Consider the following 21,401-nt stretch of genomic DNA (forward strand, 5'->3'; position numbering starts at 1 on the left):
ACCCGCTCGTGGGCAGATCAATCGTACTGTCAATCCAAATAGTGTTTAGTTCTTGCTTTCATGGTTGTTGCAGTTTAGGTTTGTAAACAACACACATCAGTGAAGAAGCTGGATTGAAACTGTATCCAGGAAAGCAGCCTATAGGTGATACAACACTTGTGTAACATGTAAATGTTTTTAAAATGCATCCATCCATTTTGTGATGGAGAGAAACTTGACATAAGTCAGATGTTTTCTATCTGTTTGGATGGGCTCTTTGAAATATTTATCCAGTATGTAGTTTGCAGTAGCTTTACTCCCGGGCTGGTCCTTGTCCCTCCAGTTGACCCCCTAATCCTGTGCAGATGCACCCGTCGTCAGATCTATTTTCCCCCCGGGGTGAGACATCAGCCTCTCCACCACACTACCAGCTGATGAGAGATTTTCTCCCTGCTTCTTCTCTTTCTTGTCCCGTGACCCTTGGATTCACATCTCATGGCCTCCTCGCAGTCAAACGTCCACACAAACATTTGCTGTCGTGTCGAGACATGACAGAGGGGTCGGAGTACTGTAAAAGTCTGCCTGCCCGTGCCATGCTTGTCTACCCAGAGCCAATTATAATTGCAGCTGTTGCCAGACCTTCAAGTGACATTAAGAAGCTATTAAATCAGCACCAATTAGACTGTCTGTGATGCACTGCCAGACAAAATGCCTATATCATACAGCTCTTTCCCACCAGAATACCATGTAATATCCTCTGCTCTGAGGAGGAATTGCAAAAATTGTTTTAGTAGTCTGAAGGCAAGGTAGTTCAGTAATTCTGAATAAAAATACACATGAATAAATGTATAATAACTTAAAAAAACAAGGGTGCACGGGAGTGAAAATCTATATGATTTTAAGGGATGTGTGGATGGTCTGCATGGAGGATGACAGAGGATATTCGTGCACAATTTCTGAGTTAGATGGAGTAGTCCTTCAAAAGTCTACTACCACAAAGTTGTGGAACATACGAGAGGCAGATACACTCTAAAAACAGTGAATGCTACACTTCCCATAATGCAACATGACTGAGTTTTGATATGGTTGGGGTGTGCTCGCTCAGAACTAGTTCGTATGATGTGTTGTCTGACCTCATTGTAAGGTAAAGGCATTTGGGGAGGAGGGTTTGCGAAGCTATTCGACCATCTGTCAAGCAGTTCTGAAGATGCATACTAGCAACTTCAAACTCTCTTATGCCGCTTTTACATACAAGGCAGCCACCAAGGGAAGGCAGCACACATAACAACCAATATGACACATCACAATAAAACAGATGCCAAGCAGATTTATAGACCTCACAGACAGATCACGATGATAATGCCAAATATTAATCAAAAACATTTAAAGACAATAGCCAAAAGAATCTTTACCAGAGCCTTGCCTCTGTCTGGAATGTGCTAAATGTTGCCCGGCTGCTCCCGACACTAAACCCAAACAGTCATGTGTGTGATCAACTGGGCTCTCCAGACAGCCAATCAACCAATGCCAGAATTTCAGCGATGCCCTAACAGACCTAATCTTCCCTGATCCCAGAAAATGAGGCCCAGCGTGTCGGGACCGTAAGCCCTCTAAGCTGTCGTCTTTAGCATTCATTGCTTTTTAATGGACAGTCTGAAGGGTTACAATTGAAACCATTTAAAAGTGACACAATACAGCTATACATAGACAGATTGAAATACAAAATGGACATACTTGACTTTTTCAGGGTGGCATAGAAGCCAGATCTCCAAATATAGGAGAAGGCACCATGAAACAGGACCGACTAGCGCTTATAAAAGCCGTTAAAGTCCTGTTAGGGTGAGGGATGTCTGTGTTGTTCTTCTGAAGAAACGGTAGAGTGGAGAACCTTCTTTTTGGTCTGCAGCACTCTGGTAAGTACATTGATGCATCCATTTTTTTTAAAAATTCTGATCAACTTCTGTTTAGTTTTATTCATATTTAAATGCATTTGTTTGTCCAGCTCACGCAGCCAGATAAAATGAGCGATGCCGAGATGGAAATATTCGGGGTGGCTGCCCCATACCTCCGCAAATCAGAGCGGGAGAGAATCGCAGCCCAAAACATGCCGTTTGATGCCAAAACAGCCATCTTTGTGCCTGACCCAAAGCAGGAGTATGTGAAGGGGAAAATCAGGAGCCAAGATGGCCCCAAGGTCACCGTGGAGACTGAGGATGGAAAGGTTGGTCTATTTTAACTCTTTTCTGGGGTGGTAAAGCAGTCGCAGAAACATTTGTCGGCTTTTACTTAAATTTCAACATCTCATATTATCCTTTTTCTATATAAGCTGTCATTCAGTTCTCTGGACTTGTGAATTCCTTCTTCAGATTGTCGTAGTTCACCTGGATGACACTCGCCCCATGAACCCTCCAAAGTTTGACAAGCTGGAGGACATGGCAATGCTGACACATCTGCATGAACCAGCTGTGCTCTTTAACCTCAAGGAGCGCTACGCCACCTGGATGATCTACGTAACTACAAATGAAAAACACCAGATTTTAAATGGAAATTACACCTCACGTCTTACAACTTGATTCACAGATGCTTTATTGTGATAGTTTTTCTCTCTTCATTTATTCACAGACCTACTCTGGGCTCTTCTGCGTGACTGTGAACCCCTATAAGTGGCTACCAGTCTACAACCCAGAGGTGGTGGCTGGATACCGTGGGAAGAAACGGCAAGAGGCCCCCCCACACATCTTCGCCATCTCTGACAGTGCTTACCAGTACATGCTCACAGGTCCAGTCTCACCATAACAATTGACAACTGACCACAAATATATAACTAAATCAACATTAACTGTCAAAATGAAACAGACAGACTGCTCAAATAGAACCAAACTACCAGTGTCAAACCAGTTTCTTTCCCTTGAACAGATCGAGAGAACCAGTCTATTCTGATCACGTAAGTGTGACTTAATGTGCTGTTCGACAAAAATCCTCAATATACTTTTGTTTCCCATCACTCATCTCATGCTGCTGTTCTGTCAGTGGAGAATCTGGTGCCGGGAAGACCGTCAACACAAAACGAGTCATCCAGTATTTTGCAACAATTGCATCAATGGGAGACTTGAGCAAGAAAGAGCAACTTTCCGGCAAAATGAAGGTTCAGTTCACTTATCTCACATTCTGGCAATGTATTGATCAGGTATGAAACTGTTTGTTGCAACAGCTAGAGTTGATTGTTTTGAGTTTACAGGGGAATCTGGAGGATCAAATCATCCAGGCTAACCCTCTGCTGGAAGCTTTTGGGAACGCCAAGACTGTGAGGAACGACAACTCCTCTCGCTTTGTAAGTCCAAATTTGAGTCGTATGGAAACTGCTATTATTACAGTATTGTCAGTTTTTTCTCCTGTTATCTCTTGATGATGGGAAAATTAATCTGTTAGTTATTATAATTTAATGAAATTGTTAACTTGCAATCTTTAGATAAGAGGTTTAATTAAAAATAAATTTTACTTGGGTAGAAGTATGAAAGTATGAATATCAAAATATACTGAAGGTACAAAAAGTAGAAGTACCCATTATACAGAATAGCCTATTTCAGAAGAATATATATTGTATTGTTGAATTATGATGATTTATGCATTAATGTGTACATCACTTTAATTTTTCACTATATATTTATATATAGGAACAATAAAGCCTTAGATTTATCCATAATAATGCATCATAAATGATCTGTCAATTATATTTTTTTGTATTTCGCAATCTGAATCTGCAAAAGAACTTGTAAGTAAAGGTATTAGATAAATATAGTGGAATAATTCATTCATTCATTCATACAGTTGTCTGTAACCGCTTATCCTCTTTGGGGTCACAGGCGAGCTGGAGCCTATCCCAGCTGACATTGGGTGAGAGGTGGGGTACACCCTGGACAGGTTGCCAGACTATCACAGGGCTGACACATAGAAACAGACAACCATTCACACTCCCATTTACACCTACTGTTAATTTAGACTCACTAATTAACCTGCATGTCTTTGGACTAAGGGAAGAAACTCGAGTTCCCGGAGTAAGCCCACACTGAAGCAGGGAGAACATGCAAACACATGCACAGAAGGGCTCCTCCACTGTGGGTTCAAACCAGGAACCCTATTGCTGTGAGGCAACAATGTTAACAATTGCGCCACCGTGCCAGTGGAAGTGGAATTAAAAGATAAATATTTGCCTCTAAATTGTAGTGGAGTAGACATATAAAGTGGTAGAAAATGAAAAATATTCCAGTAATGTTCAAGTACCTAAAAACTGTACTACTCAGTTGTAATATTTTGTAACTCATAAGTCAAAATTAAATAATAATATAACAACATTTCCAGGGGAAATTCATCCGCATCCACTTTGGAACAAAGGGGAAGTTGGCATCAGCTGATATTGAAACATGTAAGTTTGCTCACATCAGTGTCATTGAGATTCCACTGCTATGTATATACTTATTCTCTGTGCTTACATTTATTTTATGTAGACCTTTTGGAAAAATCCAGAGTGACCTTTCAGCTGCCGGCAGAGAGGAGTTATCACATCTTCTATCAGATCTTGTCAAACAAGAAGCCTGATTTGATTGGTAAATATACTTAATGTCTTAGTACAGTAAACAAATGCCACACTCACACAGCTACTGTAGCTGCTGCTGACCCTGCATAAAGAAATCAATACTTTTTGTATTTTATTTCAGAGATGATGCTAATAACCACCAACCCATACGACTACCCTTTCATCAGCCAGGGAGAAATCACTGTGCTGAGCATCAACGATCCCGAGGAGCTGATGGCCACTGATGTGAGTGCACGTGGGCTGGATATAGATATGTGTGCAGAAACAAGAGCTGGGCAATTTGGTCAAATCACAAAATCAATAAGAACCTTTTCTGCAAAATCACATAAAATAATAATCAAGTTATTGTCCTGGTGCCGTGCAGTGCATCAGACAAAAGTTTGAGGAGTCTTAAAAATGCTTGGCATCATTAGTCTGGCCAGTGAAATTATGTTAACTCATAAGGATATAATCACACTATATCATAAGGATAAAAATATTACTGAAAGTTGCTGAACACAAATATTGTGTCATGTCGAGGGGTGAATTTGAGGTGGGAGATTTAACGTTGTATCTGTTGTGTTTATATTACATTTACAAATGTATGTGGTCATATATTGCTGTTTATTATCTATTTAATATGAATATTGCGATTATTTTAATTCTGTTTGTTTTTATTTTGTTTATTTATAGTTTTTTGGTTCACTAAGCATTTTTACTTATTATATTCCTCACTATTATCAGTAGCATTTTTAATATAATTTCAGGTGGAGGCAGGGTTTATCGATACTTTCAATAAAAATAATGTGGGGAGAAAATATTGTACTGTCACAAAACTAAGACTGACAGCATTAATCACAGTGCTTGAACATCTGTGTCTGTTTTCCAGAGTGCCATTGACATCCTGGGGTTTAACACAGAGGAAAAGGTCGGCATCTACAAGCTGACTGGCGCTGTGATGCATTATGGGAACATGAAGTTCAAGCAGAAGCAGCGGGAGGAGCAGGCGGAGCCCGATGGCACCGAGGGTGAGACATCTGAGCTACATTTAAATCAAATGAGACTTAAGTCTGGCAACATCACAGCTTACGACACACACTTTTTAAGCTGAGTATGTGCTTCATGTATCTGTCACACAGTGGCAGACAAAGTGGCCTACCTCATGGGTCTGAACTCTGCTGATTTGCTGAAGGCTCTGTGTTACCCCCGAGTGAAGGTCGGGAATGAGTATGTCACCAAAGGTCAGACTCCTCAGCAGGTACAGTGTGTTTCTACATCTTGTAATGTCAGTTCTGTCTGAATATAAAGATTAGATAATTGTAGAACGTAACAAAGTACATTTACTTAAGTACTGTACTTCTTAAATTCTTCCTCCACCACTGATTGCAGGTGAACAATGCCATGGGCGCCCTGTCTAAGGCTGTGTATGAGAAGCTGTTCCTGTGGATGGTCACACGTATCAATCAGCAGCTTGACACCAAACTTCCAAGACAGCATTTCATTGGTGTCCTGGATATCGCAGGATTTGAGATTTTCGAGGTAAACAAGAATCACACTGACAAAAAAAAATAGAACAAACATGTCTAAAAATCTCCATAATTATTTAATCTGTATTGTTTAATTCAGATGAACAGCCTGGAGCAGCTGTGTATCAACTTTACAAACGAGAAGCTGCAACAGTTTTTTAACCATCACATGTTTGTGTTGGAGCAAGAGGAATACAAGAAAGAAGGGATTGCGTGGGAGTTCATAGACTTTGGCATGGATTTGGCAGCCTGCATTGAGCTTATTGAAAAGGTGCGTCATCTCAAACACAAAGATTTATATCAACAGTAGAAGCATGCATTCGAACACTAATCAGCTGTCTTTCCTGCAGCCGATGGGTATTTTCTCTATTCTGGAAGAGGAGTGCATGTTTCCAAAGGCAACAGACAGCTCCTTCAAGAACAAGCTGTACGACCAACACTTGGGGAAGAACAGCATCTTTCAGAAGCCCAAGCCCTCCAAAGGAAAAGCCGAAGCTCACTTCTCACTGATGCATTATGCCGGCACTGTCGACTACAACCTCAGCGGCTGGCTGGAGAAAAATAAAGACCCACTTAATGACACTGTGGTGCAGCTTTATCAGAAAGCGTCCCTGAAGCTGCTCTGTCAGCTGTTTGCCACATATTCCACTGCTGAAGGTCAGCTCACTTTTAATAACATATTATAATGACATAATGTTTACTATATAATACATTTCATTTTTTCTTTTATGTTTCTGTAGCTGATGGAACTAAGAGAAGTACCAAGAAAAAGGGTTCCTCCTTCCAGACGGTTTCTGCACTTTTCAGGGTAATAATCACTAATAAGATCATCGCTGAGGGAAGCACAGTGATGGATTTCTTTGGTGTTGGTGTGATAGGTGGCACAAGTTACTCATTGGTAAAGGTATTAATGCATGGATTAAGCAACCCCTGGATAATTTGGATATTTTTCCATTTTTAATTTGCTCACTTGGTTTTTATTTTATGTAAAAATGTTTATTCATGTAAAAACAGTTTTATCATATGTCCCAGAATTCCTCTACATGATGGTCTCAAGGTGATTTCTATGTTTATTTGTATTAAGTATTGCATTTCTTACTTTTTTTGGCCTAAATCGTGAATAATCTACATATCAAGTCTACAAAACATAAATATCTGCCTTTTAAAATCCTACCATAAGTAACTTTAAATTATGTGCACTGTAACTGTACACTGCACTTCAAGTTTTCAAGAAAGACATACAGAGAACACGCCCTTTAGTAGGACCTCCAGCTCAAAACATAGCTGAAAATTAAAGAAGTTGTCGGCTTACCAGACAAAAATAAGCAGCAGCAAACAAAGCCAAGCATGCAGAAACATTTTAAGACAAAAGACAAGACATAAGACAACAGAAACAGAAGAGGTCTTTGTTGATCCATGATGTGTCAGACAACACAGAGGAACCTTTTCACATATGAAGCTGCCATATAAACAGTGACCTGCCAGATAAACTAAGCAGCAATAAGTCGGCTTGTTTTTGTAATGTAATCTCATTGAATTTTGTTTAACATTGTTAATCTTTACCTGGCAAGCTAATGTCCATGCGTTAGTAGCCCTACCCTGCATGTAACTTGTACCAACTTGTATGAAACAATCTAAACCATTCTTTTAAGAAAAGATTAAGACTAATTGCATATGAAGAGACGATATCCTGTTGATCTCCTGCAGGAAAACCTGAATAAACTGATGGCCAACCTCCGGTCCACACATCCACACTTTGTAAGATGTATTATCCCCAATGAAACCAAGACCCCAGGTGAGAAGAAATATTACTCTAAAGTTAAAGTAAGAAGATGAGAGAACTGGAACCATTCTAACATCTGTACATCTTCACATCAAACAAAGGAGAAATGTTAATGAGTGAGCTTTGAGTGGGTGATAGGTGGACTTTGTTACCTAGGCCAGGCTAGCTTATTTATACTAAGCTTAGCTAACCACCCGGCTCCAGCTACATATTCACAGTAGAGACATGAGAGTGGTATTGATTTCTAGATGTAAAAAAGGCAAATACAAAAATTTACAAACTACAAACTTCTTTAAGACTTACAAAATGATGCAAAACCAGACTAAAAGGAACATTCATAACAGACAAAACATGTGTTGAGCTATTCCTTTAACCAAAAATGTATATTTCACCTAGGCTCCATGGATCACCATCTTGTCCTTCACCAGCTGCGCTGTAACGGTGTGCTGGAAGGTATCAGGATTTGCAGAAAGGGATTCCCCAGCAGGATCCTCTACGGAGATTTCAGGCAGAGGTAACACATCACACTCTGTTTGTGCTGCCTGTGTTGTTTCACACAACAAATCACTGAAACTCACCTACGTTTGAACCTCAACTCTCTGTGTGACAGATACAGGATTCTGAATGCCAGTGCAATCCCTGAGGGTCAGTTTATTGACAGCAAGAAAGCTTCAGAGAAACTGCTCTCCTCCATTGATGTGGATCATGCCCAGTATAGATTTGGATACACAAAGGTATCTCATCACAAAAAGAGGACCTTGTTTCTGTTTATGTATATTTATTGTTAGTATTTATTGTTATTTTTACTATTTAATAAATACCAGACACACTTACACAGAGTCCAGCTACTTACAGTAAAACAGCTAAAACATAAACTATGACATTAGAAATTGATGTTGGTGAAATGTAACTATAACTATATTCAATGAAGTATTTAAGCATAACTTCGAGGTATTTCTGTTTACTTGAATATTTCCATTTTATGCGTCTTTATTCTTCTACTCCACTACATTTTGGAAGCCAATATTGTAGTTTTTATTCCACCATATTCATTTTGACAAAAGTTATTTTGCAGATTCAGATTATTAATACAAAATATGACAACTTATGATATGTTATTATGGATTAAGCTGCCCAGCTGCCCATCTTTAGCAGGCGCAACATTAAAGTGATGAACACATTAATCCATCAATAATTATAACTAATCCTACCCACTGGTAGCTTTGTCACCTTCTACCTATGCCAATCCTCAATGCCTATGTGCAGTTTCACATAGACTGACCACGTTAGTGAGTAGAAAAACGTGGGACAGACAAAATGACTGACTAACAGAATGATACACTGACAGTGTCCGTGATTATGTACAGCATACCATACCATGACTATGCCAAAAATTGCCAAAAATTAGAAAAAAAACAATATTTGGCCACAGGGGGAGCCACAGCGATCGGTCGCATTTTAGCCATTTTTAAGCATTTTTCTGTTGTTATAGCGCCACCCAGTTGCCAGTTAGAGTTAAATTTCTCCAGTCACCTTGAGGCATCCTGTTCTACATATCTACCAAGTTTAATAAAATCGATATGGCAGTATGGCCTAGATAAGAAATGAGCTCTCTAGCGCCCCCATTTTGTTTGATGGGGTCAATAATGGAGGGGTCCCCTCAGATTATGTGTGGTCATATGCCTACAAAGTTGCGTGGTGATTGGTGAAACCCTTGAGATGTTATACACCTTTAGATATTGGTCCCTAGATTATGTTCACTGAGTTTCATGCAGATCGGTCAAACTTCCTAGGAAGAGATCGATTTTAAGTATTTTTCAATAAATTCAAAATGGCGGAAAATCTATATAACCGGAAGTTATGGGTTCTTGAGGCAAATTTGTTCCTCATGAGGAGAGGCATCTCTGTGCAAAGTTTCATGTCTCTACGACATACGGGGCATGAGATATGCCCATTCAAAGTTTGCAATTTCAGTCGGGTGCTATAGCGCCCCCCTTTGGCCAATTGATGTAATATTGCTTCATTCGCATCCTCACATGACCCTCCACCACTGTGCCAAATTTCACATGGATTGACCAAGTCAGTGAGGAGAAAAATGTGGAACAGACACATGGACACACCCACAGAGTTTTCGTCATTATATAATAAGATAAGATTGTGTGATATAATGTATATTATTCTCCTATGAGCCATTCTGCATAATGAGCACTTCAACTTTTTGTTCTTCAAGTATATTTTGATGTTAATACTTTTGTACTTTTACTTATAACAGAGTATTTCTTCACTGTGGGAATGTTACTTTTACTTAAAAGATCCATAATGTTATGTAAGTTTATGTAATTAATTCAAGGCTCATTGGTCCTCCATGCATCAGCTACTGAACCACCTTAAAGAACTGCATCAGTTTGACCTTTTCAGTAAAGTAATGGCTGGATTTTGGCACAGACTACAGTATTTTATTGTAAAACCATCAGGAAATAGTTTGGAAATAGTGCTCAATCTGTCCTACATATGGATACTGAATTAATTTCCATTTAAATGTTGTATCGTCACAACATACAGGTGTTTTTCAAAGCCGGCCTGTTGGGTCTCCTGGAGGAGATGAGGGATGAACGACTGGCGGTGCTGATGACTCGGATCCAGGCTGTGTCCAGAGGTTATGTCACCAGGCTCAGGCTCAAGGAGATGATGAAGAAAAGGTCTGATGAGAGATCGGCTTCATTCACATACTTGTGACTTTACTGAAATGAATACATGTTGAAATTTCGGGTTCAGGGAAATTCAGGCAACTTTAGAACTGGGTCACTTCACAGTAATAAAATAGAATTTATCCTATAATTTGTGTTTCATATTTATTTAATTTAATGGTTGATAGCAGATATTTTTAGGCATGCTATCACTGGTCCACCACTTCAGTCCAGACTGAAATATCTCAGCAACTATTGGATGGACTTTTTATGAAATTGTGTACAGACATTTCTGATCCCATCAGGATGAATGCTTCTTGATTGTGGTGATTCTCTGACTTTTCGCCTAGTGGCACCAGCAGGTCAAATTTTTGATTTTTCCAACACTTTTATAACTAAAGTCCTGCAAAATGAATTACATGCCCGTTAGCCTCAGCTGCACTTTGTTGTTTGTGCTAAATAGTGAATGTTAGTAACACACAAAGATGGAGGACAGTTAACAACATACACATCTTAAAATCCTCTGTTTGTATTCCTGTCTGTCTTTCATTTGTTGTTTTCCTGATCTTCACCACACTCAGGCATCTTTATTGTTTTGCTTTTCCACCCCGCAGAGAGTCAATTTTCATCATCCAGTACAACATCCGCTCCTTCATGAATGTTAAGAACTGGCCTTGGATGAGGCTCTTCTTCAAGATTAAGCCTCTGTTACGGAGTGCCGAGGCCGAGAAGGAGATGCAGAACATGAAAGAGGAGTTTGCTCGACTCAAAGAGGAGTTGGCAAAGTCGGAGGCCAGGAGGAAGGAGGTGGAGGAGAGAATGGTGATGCTCGTCCAGGAAAAGAATGACCTCTACCTTCAAATCCAAGCAGTACGTAAACAACAAAGTGGTCTGTTTGTATTGATTTCACCCCGTTGGATAAAGAGATCGGGAGAGAAAAGACCTGTTTTTCTTCTTCTTAAATTTAGCAAGTGTATAATCAATAGTAATGTAAGATAAGAGGAACCCATCGATCCCTGCTGGGAAAGTGGACACAGCAGAGGCAAAATTCAACCAAGTAAAAGTAGAATATATAGCAATATGCAATAAAAAACAACAGACAAAATAAAAAAAACGGCAGACAGAGTAAACAAAATGAGATGAAGAGAAACAAGACGTAGATGTCTTTAAAAAAGAAAAAAAAGTCTAAAAAAAAAAAAAGGTCAGGGGATCATTAAAGTCATTAGGATTTATCCTCTGGGTCCAATTTAAAATATACACAATATTCTAAACCAACACAAAAATTAAAAGGAGTACTAAAAATAGAAAATACACAGAGTACTCAAAACATGCAGATATTTATTCAAAATAACTGCATGGATCTATTTTTATGAAACTATTTATAATAATAATAATATTAATGATGCTGTAACTACAACTGAGAAACATTTAAAAAGAATGAAATTAACAAGAACAATAACCATGCTCTAGTTAAACAGTTCACTTTTACTCCATTGCTACATTGTTATAATGCACCATTGTGTGTGCCCCTGCTTCTCAGGAGAGGGAGAACCTGTGCGATGCCGAGGAGAGGTGTGAAGGCCTGATAAAAAGCAAGATCCACCTGGAGGCCAAAGTCAAAGAGTTCTCAGAGAGGATGGAGGAAGAGGAGGAGATCAATGCCGAAATCACCGCAAAGAAGAGGAAGCTGGAGGACGAATGTACGGAGCTCAAAAGAGACATCGATGACCTCGAACTCACCATCGCCAAAGTGGAGAAGGAGAAATATGCCACAGAAAATAAGGTGTCACTGATGAACTGATGATTGCAGTGGTAATACCATACTGTGAAAATACTCCGATACAAGTAAATGTACTGCGTTATACTTACACAAAAATGTGTAAGCTGAAGCTGTCAGATGTAGTGAATACAGTATTTGCCTCTGACCTGTATAGTAGAAGTATAAAGTTGCATAAAATGGAAATACACAAGTAAAGCACAAGTACCTTACAGTATATTAACTTGCTTGTAATGTGTTTCTCCTCAGGTTAAGAACTTGGTTGAGGAGCTCACTACTCTTGAGGAAAAATTGCTGAAGTCCTCCAAGGAGATCAGAGCTTTGCAGGAAGTGCACCAGCAGACCTTAGATGACCTCCAGGCTGAGGAGGATAAAGTGAACTCTCTAATGAAGATCAAAATCAAGCTGGAGCAACAGGTTGATGATGTAAGTCTGGAACGGGAATATAATTCTCTTTTAATTGGATCGTCAAGGTAATTTGATCTGAAGACTCTTTTGTGAGATATGTCTCATAATAAGTAGCCACCACACACAAACATGCACAATGTCCCTGTTTTAGTTTCCATGATTTACTGGCTGATGTAGTGGTTGCATGTCTCCTGCAGCTGGAGGGCTCACTGGAGCAGGAGAAGAAGGTCCATGCAGACTTGGAGAGATCCAAAAGAAAACTGGAGGGGGATCTGAAGCTGTCCCAGGAAACCATCATGGACCTGGAGAATGAAAGACAGCAAATGGAGGAGAGACTGAAAAAGTAAGTTGTTCTTTGATTATTCAAGTGCATCTTATTATATACCACCAAATCACAACAAAAGTTATCTCATGACACTTTTTTATAAAGAGGAGGTCCAGACTACCCCTTCATCCTAAAACACAAAGCGAAACCAAATAGGTTTAATTACCACCGGAGATTTAAGCAAATGAGGGTTAGAGTATAGCTTTCTGGCTGAGAGTTAGATGAGAAGATTGATTTCACCCTCATGTCTGTACAGTAAATATAAAACCGCAGCTGGTTAGCTTAGCTTTAGCACAGCTAGCCTGGCTCTATCCAACAGTAACAAAGTTTGCCCTCCAACACCCATAAAGCTCACTGAGTAACACCTTATATCTTGTTTTGGAAATCCTTCCGAAAACTGAAAAGCAAAAACCTAAATTCTCCATTTCACAGAGGGTTACATGATGGACTCGGCAAGAAGTCAGGCTAGCTGTTTTCCCCTCTTTCCAGTCTTTGTGCTAAGCTAAGCTAACAGCTGCTGACTCCAGCTACAAACATGAGAGTGGTATCAGTGCTTTTGCAAGAAAGCACATATGCATGTTTTCCAAAATGTTTAACTATACCTTTAAACATCTTAGTAAAAAAGACTTTTTTTAGCCCTTTAAATGTAAATAAATAAATAAATAACAGAGTAAATGTTTTCTGCTGAAAAATTCACTCTTTTTTTTAGAAAGGACTTTGAAATCAGCAGCCTGCAGTGCAAAATTGAAGATGAGCAAGTCCTAAATAGTCAACTGCAAAAGAAGATCAAAGAGCTTCAGGTATGATTTATAAAAATAATAGTCCTATTTCAATGCATTTTCTTCAGTATCCTAAGAACTCCCATTTTTAGAAGTTAATACAATATTACTGTAGGGTCGCACTGAAGAGCTAGAAGAGGGAATCGAGGCTGAGCGCTCGGCTCGAGCCAAAGTGGAGAAGCAGAGGTGTGATTTGTCCAGAGAGCTGGATGAGATCAGCGAGAAGCTGGAGGAGGCCGGAGGAGCCACCGCTGCTCAGGCCGAGCTGAACAAGAAGCGTGAGGCTGAGTTTCAGAGGCTGCGTCGAGACCTGGAAGAGTCCACCCTGCAGCACGAATCCATCGCCGCCACTCTACGCAAGAAACAGGCTGACAGTGTCGCCGAGCTCAGCGATCAGATAGACAACCTTCAGAGAGTCAAACAGAAACTGGAAAAAGAGAAAAGTGAGCTGAAGATGGAAGTCGATGACATGGCCAGCAACACGGAGTGTGTTCTGAAAAGCAAGGTAAAAGGTCTGCAGAGAAGAATGTCGAATCATATTTTCTTATCTTAGCTTATCTTTTGATTGTGATAACTGATGATCAATATTTCAGGCTAATCTGGAGAAAATGTTCAGGAGCCTTGAGGACCAAATGAATGAATATAAAACCAAAGCAGATGAAGCCCAGAGGTCTCTGAGTGATTACACTACACTCTGTGCTCGTCAACAAACAGAAAATGGTACATTTCTCATTCATTAAAAAGGTACTAAAGAGCAATTAAGATGGACAGATAAAGTTAGTTTTATCCTCTTTATCCTAAACAGGTGAGCTGACACGTCTGCTGGAGGAGAAAGAGATCACCCTGTCCCAGCTGAGCAGAGTCAAAATTGTGGGGAGTCAACAAATTGAAGAGTTGAAGAGACTTTTGGACGAAGAAATGAAGGTCTGAAAGACACAATTGTGTCTGAAATACACACTGTTACAGTCACAACAATGATTTAAACCTACATGAGAGAACTCTGCAGAGTGGCAGCTTTAGTTTTTCATGTCACAGGATACTAAAAGAAGCCTTTTTGAAAAAGGCAGGTTGAATAGAGCTGCAATGATAAGTCAATTAATTAGTTAGTTGACAGAAAATTAATCTGTAAACTATTTCTTGATAATTGATTAATTGTTTTAGTCATTTTTTTTTTTTTTTTAGCAAACTTGCCGAACACTCTCTGGCTCTAGCTTCCTCAAAATGATCATTAGTTGCAACAGTGGTTTCAGGGAAGATCAGAATTTTTAACTTGTCTAGACACAATGACTTGAGATGGATGACACGTCTCCATTTCCACCCACTGTACAAATATTAAGCTAAAATATGCTGGATAAACCGCTGCCATCTTCTGCTGGAGACCTCATTTGGAGCCAGAGTCTGCGCAGTAGGGATCTCCGTGGTATTGAGTTCCAGTCGTTCGACCAATCGAGAGCAGCGACATTAATCGCAAGCACATCAATTGGCACACAAAGCTGTCAATCATGATACAAGACCCTTTTTTAATAGCATCAAATAACAAGTTAAAACCATCATCAAAATGAACACTTGAATGAATGAATGAACAAACATCAGCGTGACAACAACTACCTAAAGTGACAGAAACCATCTTTGGGAAAAATTTATTTGAGGTGTACTTTGATTTTGTATTTTGACCCATGTCCCATCTGCTAACACAGAGGGGGCGGGGTTTATGACAGATACTGCAGTGGCCACCAGGGGGCAATTGAAATGTTTTGGCATCGTTTTTGGCGAGCTGTCTTATCGTCCATCTTTACGGTCTATGGTTGGATAAAACAAGCAATTTAAAGACATCACATTGAGCTTAAAGAAATGTAAAAGCCATTTTAGCTTTTCTCTAATGTCTTATAGACTAAATGATTAATCAAGAAAAATATCAGCAAATTGATAAATAATGACAATAATAATTAGATGCAGCAATATTTATCACCAGAATGTAATGTGTGTTTGTGAGGTTAGAAAAAATATAAACATAAATGCTGAATGGATTTCCTTCATAAAACATCTGCTGAGCTGTTTTTTTCTGAATATTTTAAATTGCTCAGTTTTTTTTATCCTTGTTAATCAGCCTTTCTTCTGTTTTGCTTTTGTTGGCGGCATGCTATACTTCCTGGCACCGACTAACAATCAAGGGAATAGCGTCTAAAAGGTGGCAGGATTATGTGTTTCATTGCCAGCATGCTCGTACGCTTGGAAACAAAGCAGTGACCCAGTTGTAAAAACATTGCTCCTCACTGGTGGTTATTAACTCTAGTGGGAACCCTTATCTACATCTTAGCATCTCACTCAGGCGGTTTTAATCCAGGCAGTAAACCCCTGTTGTTTCCTTCTTTGTTTAAAGGCAAAAAATGCCCTGGCTCACAGTTTGCAGTCATCTCGTCACGACTGTGAGCTGCTGAGAGAGCAGTACGAGGAGGAGCAGGAGGCCAAAGCTGAACTGCAGCGCTGCCTGTCCAAAGCCAACAGCGAGGTGGCTCAGTGGAGAACAAAATATGAGACAGATGCCATCCAACGCACCGAGGAGCTTGAGGAGGCGAAGTAAGAACTGTGCAGCAGATTTTTCAAGCCACTGCTGGTGGGTTTCTTGCACTTTTAACACAATTCATGTTTGGTTCAAAGGAAGAGGCTGGCCCAGCGGCTGCAGGAGTCTGAGGAAATGACAGAAGCAGCGAATGTCAAATGTGCATCTCTGGAGAAAACCAAGCAGAGGCTGCAGGCGGAGGTGGAGGATCTCATGGTTGAGCTGGAAAGGTCAAACGCAGCCAATGCCACCTTGGACAAGAAACAGAGGAACTTTGATAAGGTATGTTTGTTTCCTGCTCTTCAGAAACATGCCTTCATCTGCATCCTGTGGAGGCTGCACTGATCACACATTCCCTCTTGTATTAGATCCTGGCTGAATGGAAACAGAAATATGAGGAGAGTCAGTCAGACCTGGAAGTTTCCCAAAGAGAGGCTAGAGTGCTCAGTACAGAACTCTTCAAGATGAAAAACTCTTACGAAGAGGCTCTGGATCATCTGGAGACCATGAAAAGAGAGAACAAAAACCTTCAGCGTAAGGCTTCTGCTGCCAACATATCAGCCATTTGGTGGTGTTTGTTTTTGATCCATGGAGATAATGTTTTTCTTTACATTCTCAGAGGAAATTACAGAAATCACAGATCAAATTGGACAATCTGCAAAAACTATCCATGAGCTGGAGAAAGCTGCAAAGCAAGCTGAGCAGGAGAAGCGAGACATCCAGGCGGCTCTTGAGGAAGTTGAGGTTCGTGTTCTGTCCTTGAATGACATGATAGCGCCATTTTCATTTAAATTACCACAAAATCATTATCAATCCCGTCTCTGTAGTCTTCCCTGGAACACGAGGAGGCCAAAATCCTGCACCTGCAACTGGAGCTGAATCAGATCAGGGCAGAAGTAGACAGAAGGGTGGCGGAGAAAGACGAAGAAATCGACCAGCTCAAGAGGAACTACCAGAGAACTGTGGACACTCTACAGAACACACTGGATGCCGAGACACGTAGCAGGAACGATGCCGTCCGGATGAAGAAGAAGATGGAGGGAGATCTGAATGAGATGGAGATCCAGCTGGGTCATGCTAACCGCCAAGCAGCCGAGGCCACCAAACAAACGAGGAACCTTCAGGCTCAGTTAAAGGTTTGTTAGAGCGCTGGCATTAGAAATGTTTACATGAAATACTAGACCAATCTGTTTTGATCTCCAAGCCTTTTCCTTCTCTCCCAGGATGCCCAGGTTCATCTGGATGAAGCGCTGCACTGTCAGGAGGACTTTAGGGAACAACTAGCTATCACAGAGCGCCGCAACAACCTGATGATGGCTGAGAACGAGGAGATCAAAGCGGCGCTGGAGCAATCGGAGAGAGGCCGCAAGCTGGCCGAGCAGGAACTGATCGAAGTCAGTGAGAGGATTCAGCTGCTGCACTCTCAGGTAAGGAGACAGTATACAGGATGGATAGAGGAGGACAGAACGAGAAGGGACAAGACAGGAAAAAGCCTCAAAGGAAATGGAAAACAGGACAAGACACATCAGGTCAAGACTGAACAGGGCTGGACAGTACAAGCAGGATATCCTGAAACAGGACATTACATAACACAACACAACAGTAAAGGGCATGTCAGGGACAGGTAATGCAGGATAGGACAAGGCATGATAAAGCAGGAGCAGTTGTGGAATGTAAAATAATGTACATTTACTCAAGTACCGTACTTAAGTACAGATATGACGTACTTGTATCTCAATTATTTCCACTTTTTACAGCTTTGCACTTACACTTCACTACATCTTATAGGAAAATAATGTACTTTTTACTCCACTACATTTGTCTAACACCTTTAGTAACTTGTCAGATTACAGTTCATCCCCTTCCTGTCCAGTGAAAACTATTTATGTCCAGATGTGTTGATTTTGAATGTTGAATGTCAAGGGACAGGAAAAGACATGGGAAAACAAGACTGGATGAAAAAAAGGTGTCACAAAGGAAATAACAGCTAATTTCCACTCAATTATTCAATTTATTAATAGAGCACATTTAAAGACAGGGTTGAGCAGTGTGCTCTACAGAGGCATTTAAAATACAAATAAGTAATTCAAACTAAATTAAATAGGTAAGTAACTAAATTAAAACCATTTTATCATCATATCAATAATTAAGGGGACTTAAACTAAAACTGTAAGTAGTAATTTAATATCTGACACCAGGATATGATTCATGTGCAAACATAGAAATGGGTTACCCTACAACATTATAATAATCACATAATAACCAAAATATTTCCCTGATTAAATGTGGATTATTACACTTTTTCTTTAGGTATTACAGGAAACTATAGGGGGTATCAAAAATTCAGTCTTCACACCCATTAATGAGGGAACTACTCCCATTTCCAAAAATTCATATGTTATCGCTGAATGTTCTGAGACAGTCCAAAAATAGTATTAAACATGAACAGCTCTCTCCCAAATCCAAACACAGGAGTGCTAAAACTCAAGTTTGTGATGTCAGAGGGTATAAAATCTGGAGCTGCTCCATAGACAATGTTCTAGATGACACTGAGAGCTCCAGAAGGAATGTTCTGAGTATATGGGTACATTTTCTGTTTCAGAACTGAGAACACTACAGTAGCATAAACTGAACTTCCCCAGGCCATGGAAATGATACATTGGTATTCTATTTTTAGGTGTTGTTCCCCTTTAAACAGCAGTTGAGACAATATTGTCACTATAGGGTCCTCTAAATGGAATCTGTGTACTTAAACCATTTATGATTAATGTGTCATATCTAAATATTGTCTAATCAACAGAACTCCAGCCTTGTAAACACTAAAAAGAAGATAGAGTCTGATTTAATTCAGCTGCAGTCAGAGATGGAGGACACCGTCCAGGAGGCGAGGAATGCAGATGAGAAGGCCAAAAAAGCCATCATGGATGTAAGTCCCCCCACCCCCACCCGCATTTTATCCAGTTTACCTCAGAGAGTCATTTCAATGAGGTCGTGCAGATTAAATTTCACGGTGAGCCCACATTTGCATACAGGCTGCCATGATGGCTGAGGAGCTGAAGAAAGAACAGGACACCAGCGCTCACCTGGAGAGGATGAAGAAGAACCTGGAGGTGACAGTGAAAGACCTGCAGCAGCGTCTGGATGAGGCCGAGCAGCTGGCTCTGAAGGGAGGGAAGAAAGAGCTTCAGAAACTGGAAGCCAGGGTAAGAGTCAAAAAAAGGGACAGAGCCATTCTGTGGAGAGAAAAATGGAATAAAAAGTGATTTTAAACTAACTGTATTTTTAAGGTCCGTGAGCTGGAAAATGAATTAGAATCAGAACAGAAACGCAGCGGGGAGGCCATGAAAGGTGTGCGGAAATATGAGAGGAAAATTAAAGAGCTCACTTATCAGGTAAGAGGTACATCCCGTTATATAACTGTGAGTTTCACTAGATGAAATTCGACTACTTGAATATGCAAAAATGAAATGTGAGAGTAATGCCTTGAATGTTTTAGAGTGAGGAGGAAAAGAAGAGCGTGGCACGACTTCAGGATTTGGTCGATAAACTGCAACTGAAAGTGAAAGCCTATAAGCGGCAGTGTGAGGAGGCGGTGAGTAAAATTGCATAAATACTGTGTGAAATGTAAGCTTGATGTGTACCTAAAGAACACCCTCCTTTCTTATATTGTCTTCTGTGACACTCAGGAGGAACAAACCAGCATCCATTTGGCTAAAGCTCGGAAGGTGCAACACGAACTGGAGGAAGCTGAGGAACGAGCTGATATGGCAGAATCCCAGTTGAATAAATTACGAGCAAAGAGCCGCGATATTGTTGGTAAAGGGGAATAGAAGTCTACGCTGTATCAGCTTTGTGACAGTGCATTTTCCAGACAGTCCAATAGGTTTTAAAATGGTTTATTTAGCTTTAGAAGAAGAATTTTTCACAACCTACAGTATAAAGGAACACTACAATTTATCCCAAAAACTCAAATCACCAAATTTGGAGATGCATGTTTTTCTTTGGACAGTAAGCTGTGGCTTTTAGTTTCAGCATTATTTGATCACTGGGCGACAGTTGTACAAATCATGGTAAAAAAAGTAATAAACTCACCTTCCAGTAAGCGAAAAATGTCATATAAGGTGATGTGATGAATGACATCATATTTATTACATTAAAGCTGTAATCGGTAACTTTTATAAAAACAACTTTTTATCATATTTGCTGAAACTATCAGTATATCCAGACAGTAGTGCATGAGACAGATAATCTGTGAAAAAATCAGGCCTGTGAATGGTTTCGTTTTGGCTTGACTGTTTCCAACATGGCAGCCGGGCCACAAACTCATTCTCATGTTACATCTAAACCGTACACTAAAATATGTTTTTGAACACCTGAGGTGAGAAATAGGCAATACAGCAACTGAATCTTGATTAAAATTTTATCAGTGCTGCCTTTGAGAGTTTGACGCAGTTCAGGAGTAACGATTGATATGATTGACAGCTGCATTAGAGACCCCTTGACTCTGATTGATCACTTTCGCTCATGGGTGGTGGATTCCAGCAAATGCCATTAGAGGCACTACAAGGAGGCAGAGTAACATGATTTTATCTGTCTCATGTACTTATGTGTGAATAAAGTGACAGTTTGAGCAAATATAACTAAAGTTGTTTTTAAAAAGTTGTGAACTACAGCTTTGAAAGGGCAGTTGCATTATGGGAAATGAAGGATCCAGGGTTTTAGATGTTGGTCCCCACTAGGAACTAACAGTCTGCATATGTTGTTCTCTAGTTCTTCAATTTTTTACATTTTCTTTCTTCTTTTGGGAATGTCATTAACTTTGCAGATATTTAGTCATGAACCAAAGTATTGGACAAATTAAAACTTAAATCTACTGGTGGCACTTGAAGTTAAGGGGTCACCAAAGTCATTTGGATTCATCCTCTGAGGAACATGAATGTCTGCAACACGTTTCATGACAATCCATCCAATAGATGTGAAGACATTTTATTCAAATCCAAAAGT

At 40.0% G+C, this 21,401-nt stretch overlaps 1 protein-coding gene across 1 annotated transcript; it reads left to right on the forward strand.

Moving 5' to 3' along the window:
- The first annotated feature begins 1,845 nt into the window (after window positions 1-1,845).
- Window positions 1,846-21,115, forward strand: LOC117268470 (myosin heavy chain, skeletal muscle, adult-like). The gene is made up of 39 exons (XM_033644959.2): window positions 1,846-1,892; window positions 1,982-2,200; window positions 2,346-2,489; window positions 2,602-2,758; window positions 2,896-2,923; window positions 3,010-3,124; window positions 3,218-3,310; window positions 4,339-4,402; window positions 4,485-4,583; window positions 4,695-4,798; window positions 5,442-5,580; window positions 5,692-5,810; window positions 5,942-6,091; window positions 6,179-6,349; window positions 6,429-6,735; window positions 6,819-6,886; window positions 7,786-7,873; window positions 8,258-8,375; window positions 8,472-8,595; window positions 10,424-10,560; window positions 11,163-11,418; window positions 12,089-12,331; window positions 12,575-12,751; window positions 12,931-13,076; window positions 13,768-13,858; window positions 13,953-14,342; window positions 14,431-14,557; window positions 14,643-14,761; window positions 16,218-16,414; window positions 16,496-16,679; window positions 16,766-16,931; window positions 17,017-17,141; window positions 17,225-17,533; window positions 17,621-17,824; window positions 19,198-19,323; window positions 19,430-19,600; window positions 19,685-19,789; window positions 19,894-19,989; window positions 20,084-21,115. The coding sequence occupies exons 2-39, from the start codon at window positions 2,000-2,002 to the stop codon at window positions 20,225-20,227; spliced, it is 5,802 nt and encodes a 1,933-aa protein (XP_033500850.2). The 5' UTR covers window positions 1,846-1,892; window positions 1,982-1,999; the 3' UTR covers window positions 20,228-21,115.
- Window positions 21,116-21,401: the final 286 nt, after the last annotated feature.

Source organism: Epinephelus lanceolatus, chromosome 18 (genome assembly GCF_041903045.1).
Source record: "Epinephelus lanceolatus isolate andai-2023 chromosome 18, ASM4190304v1, whole genome shotgun sequence".
Lineage (NCBI taxonomy): Eukaryota > Metazoa > Chordata > Actinopteri > Perciformes > Serranidae > Epinephelus > Epinephelus lanceolatus.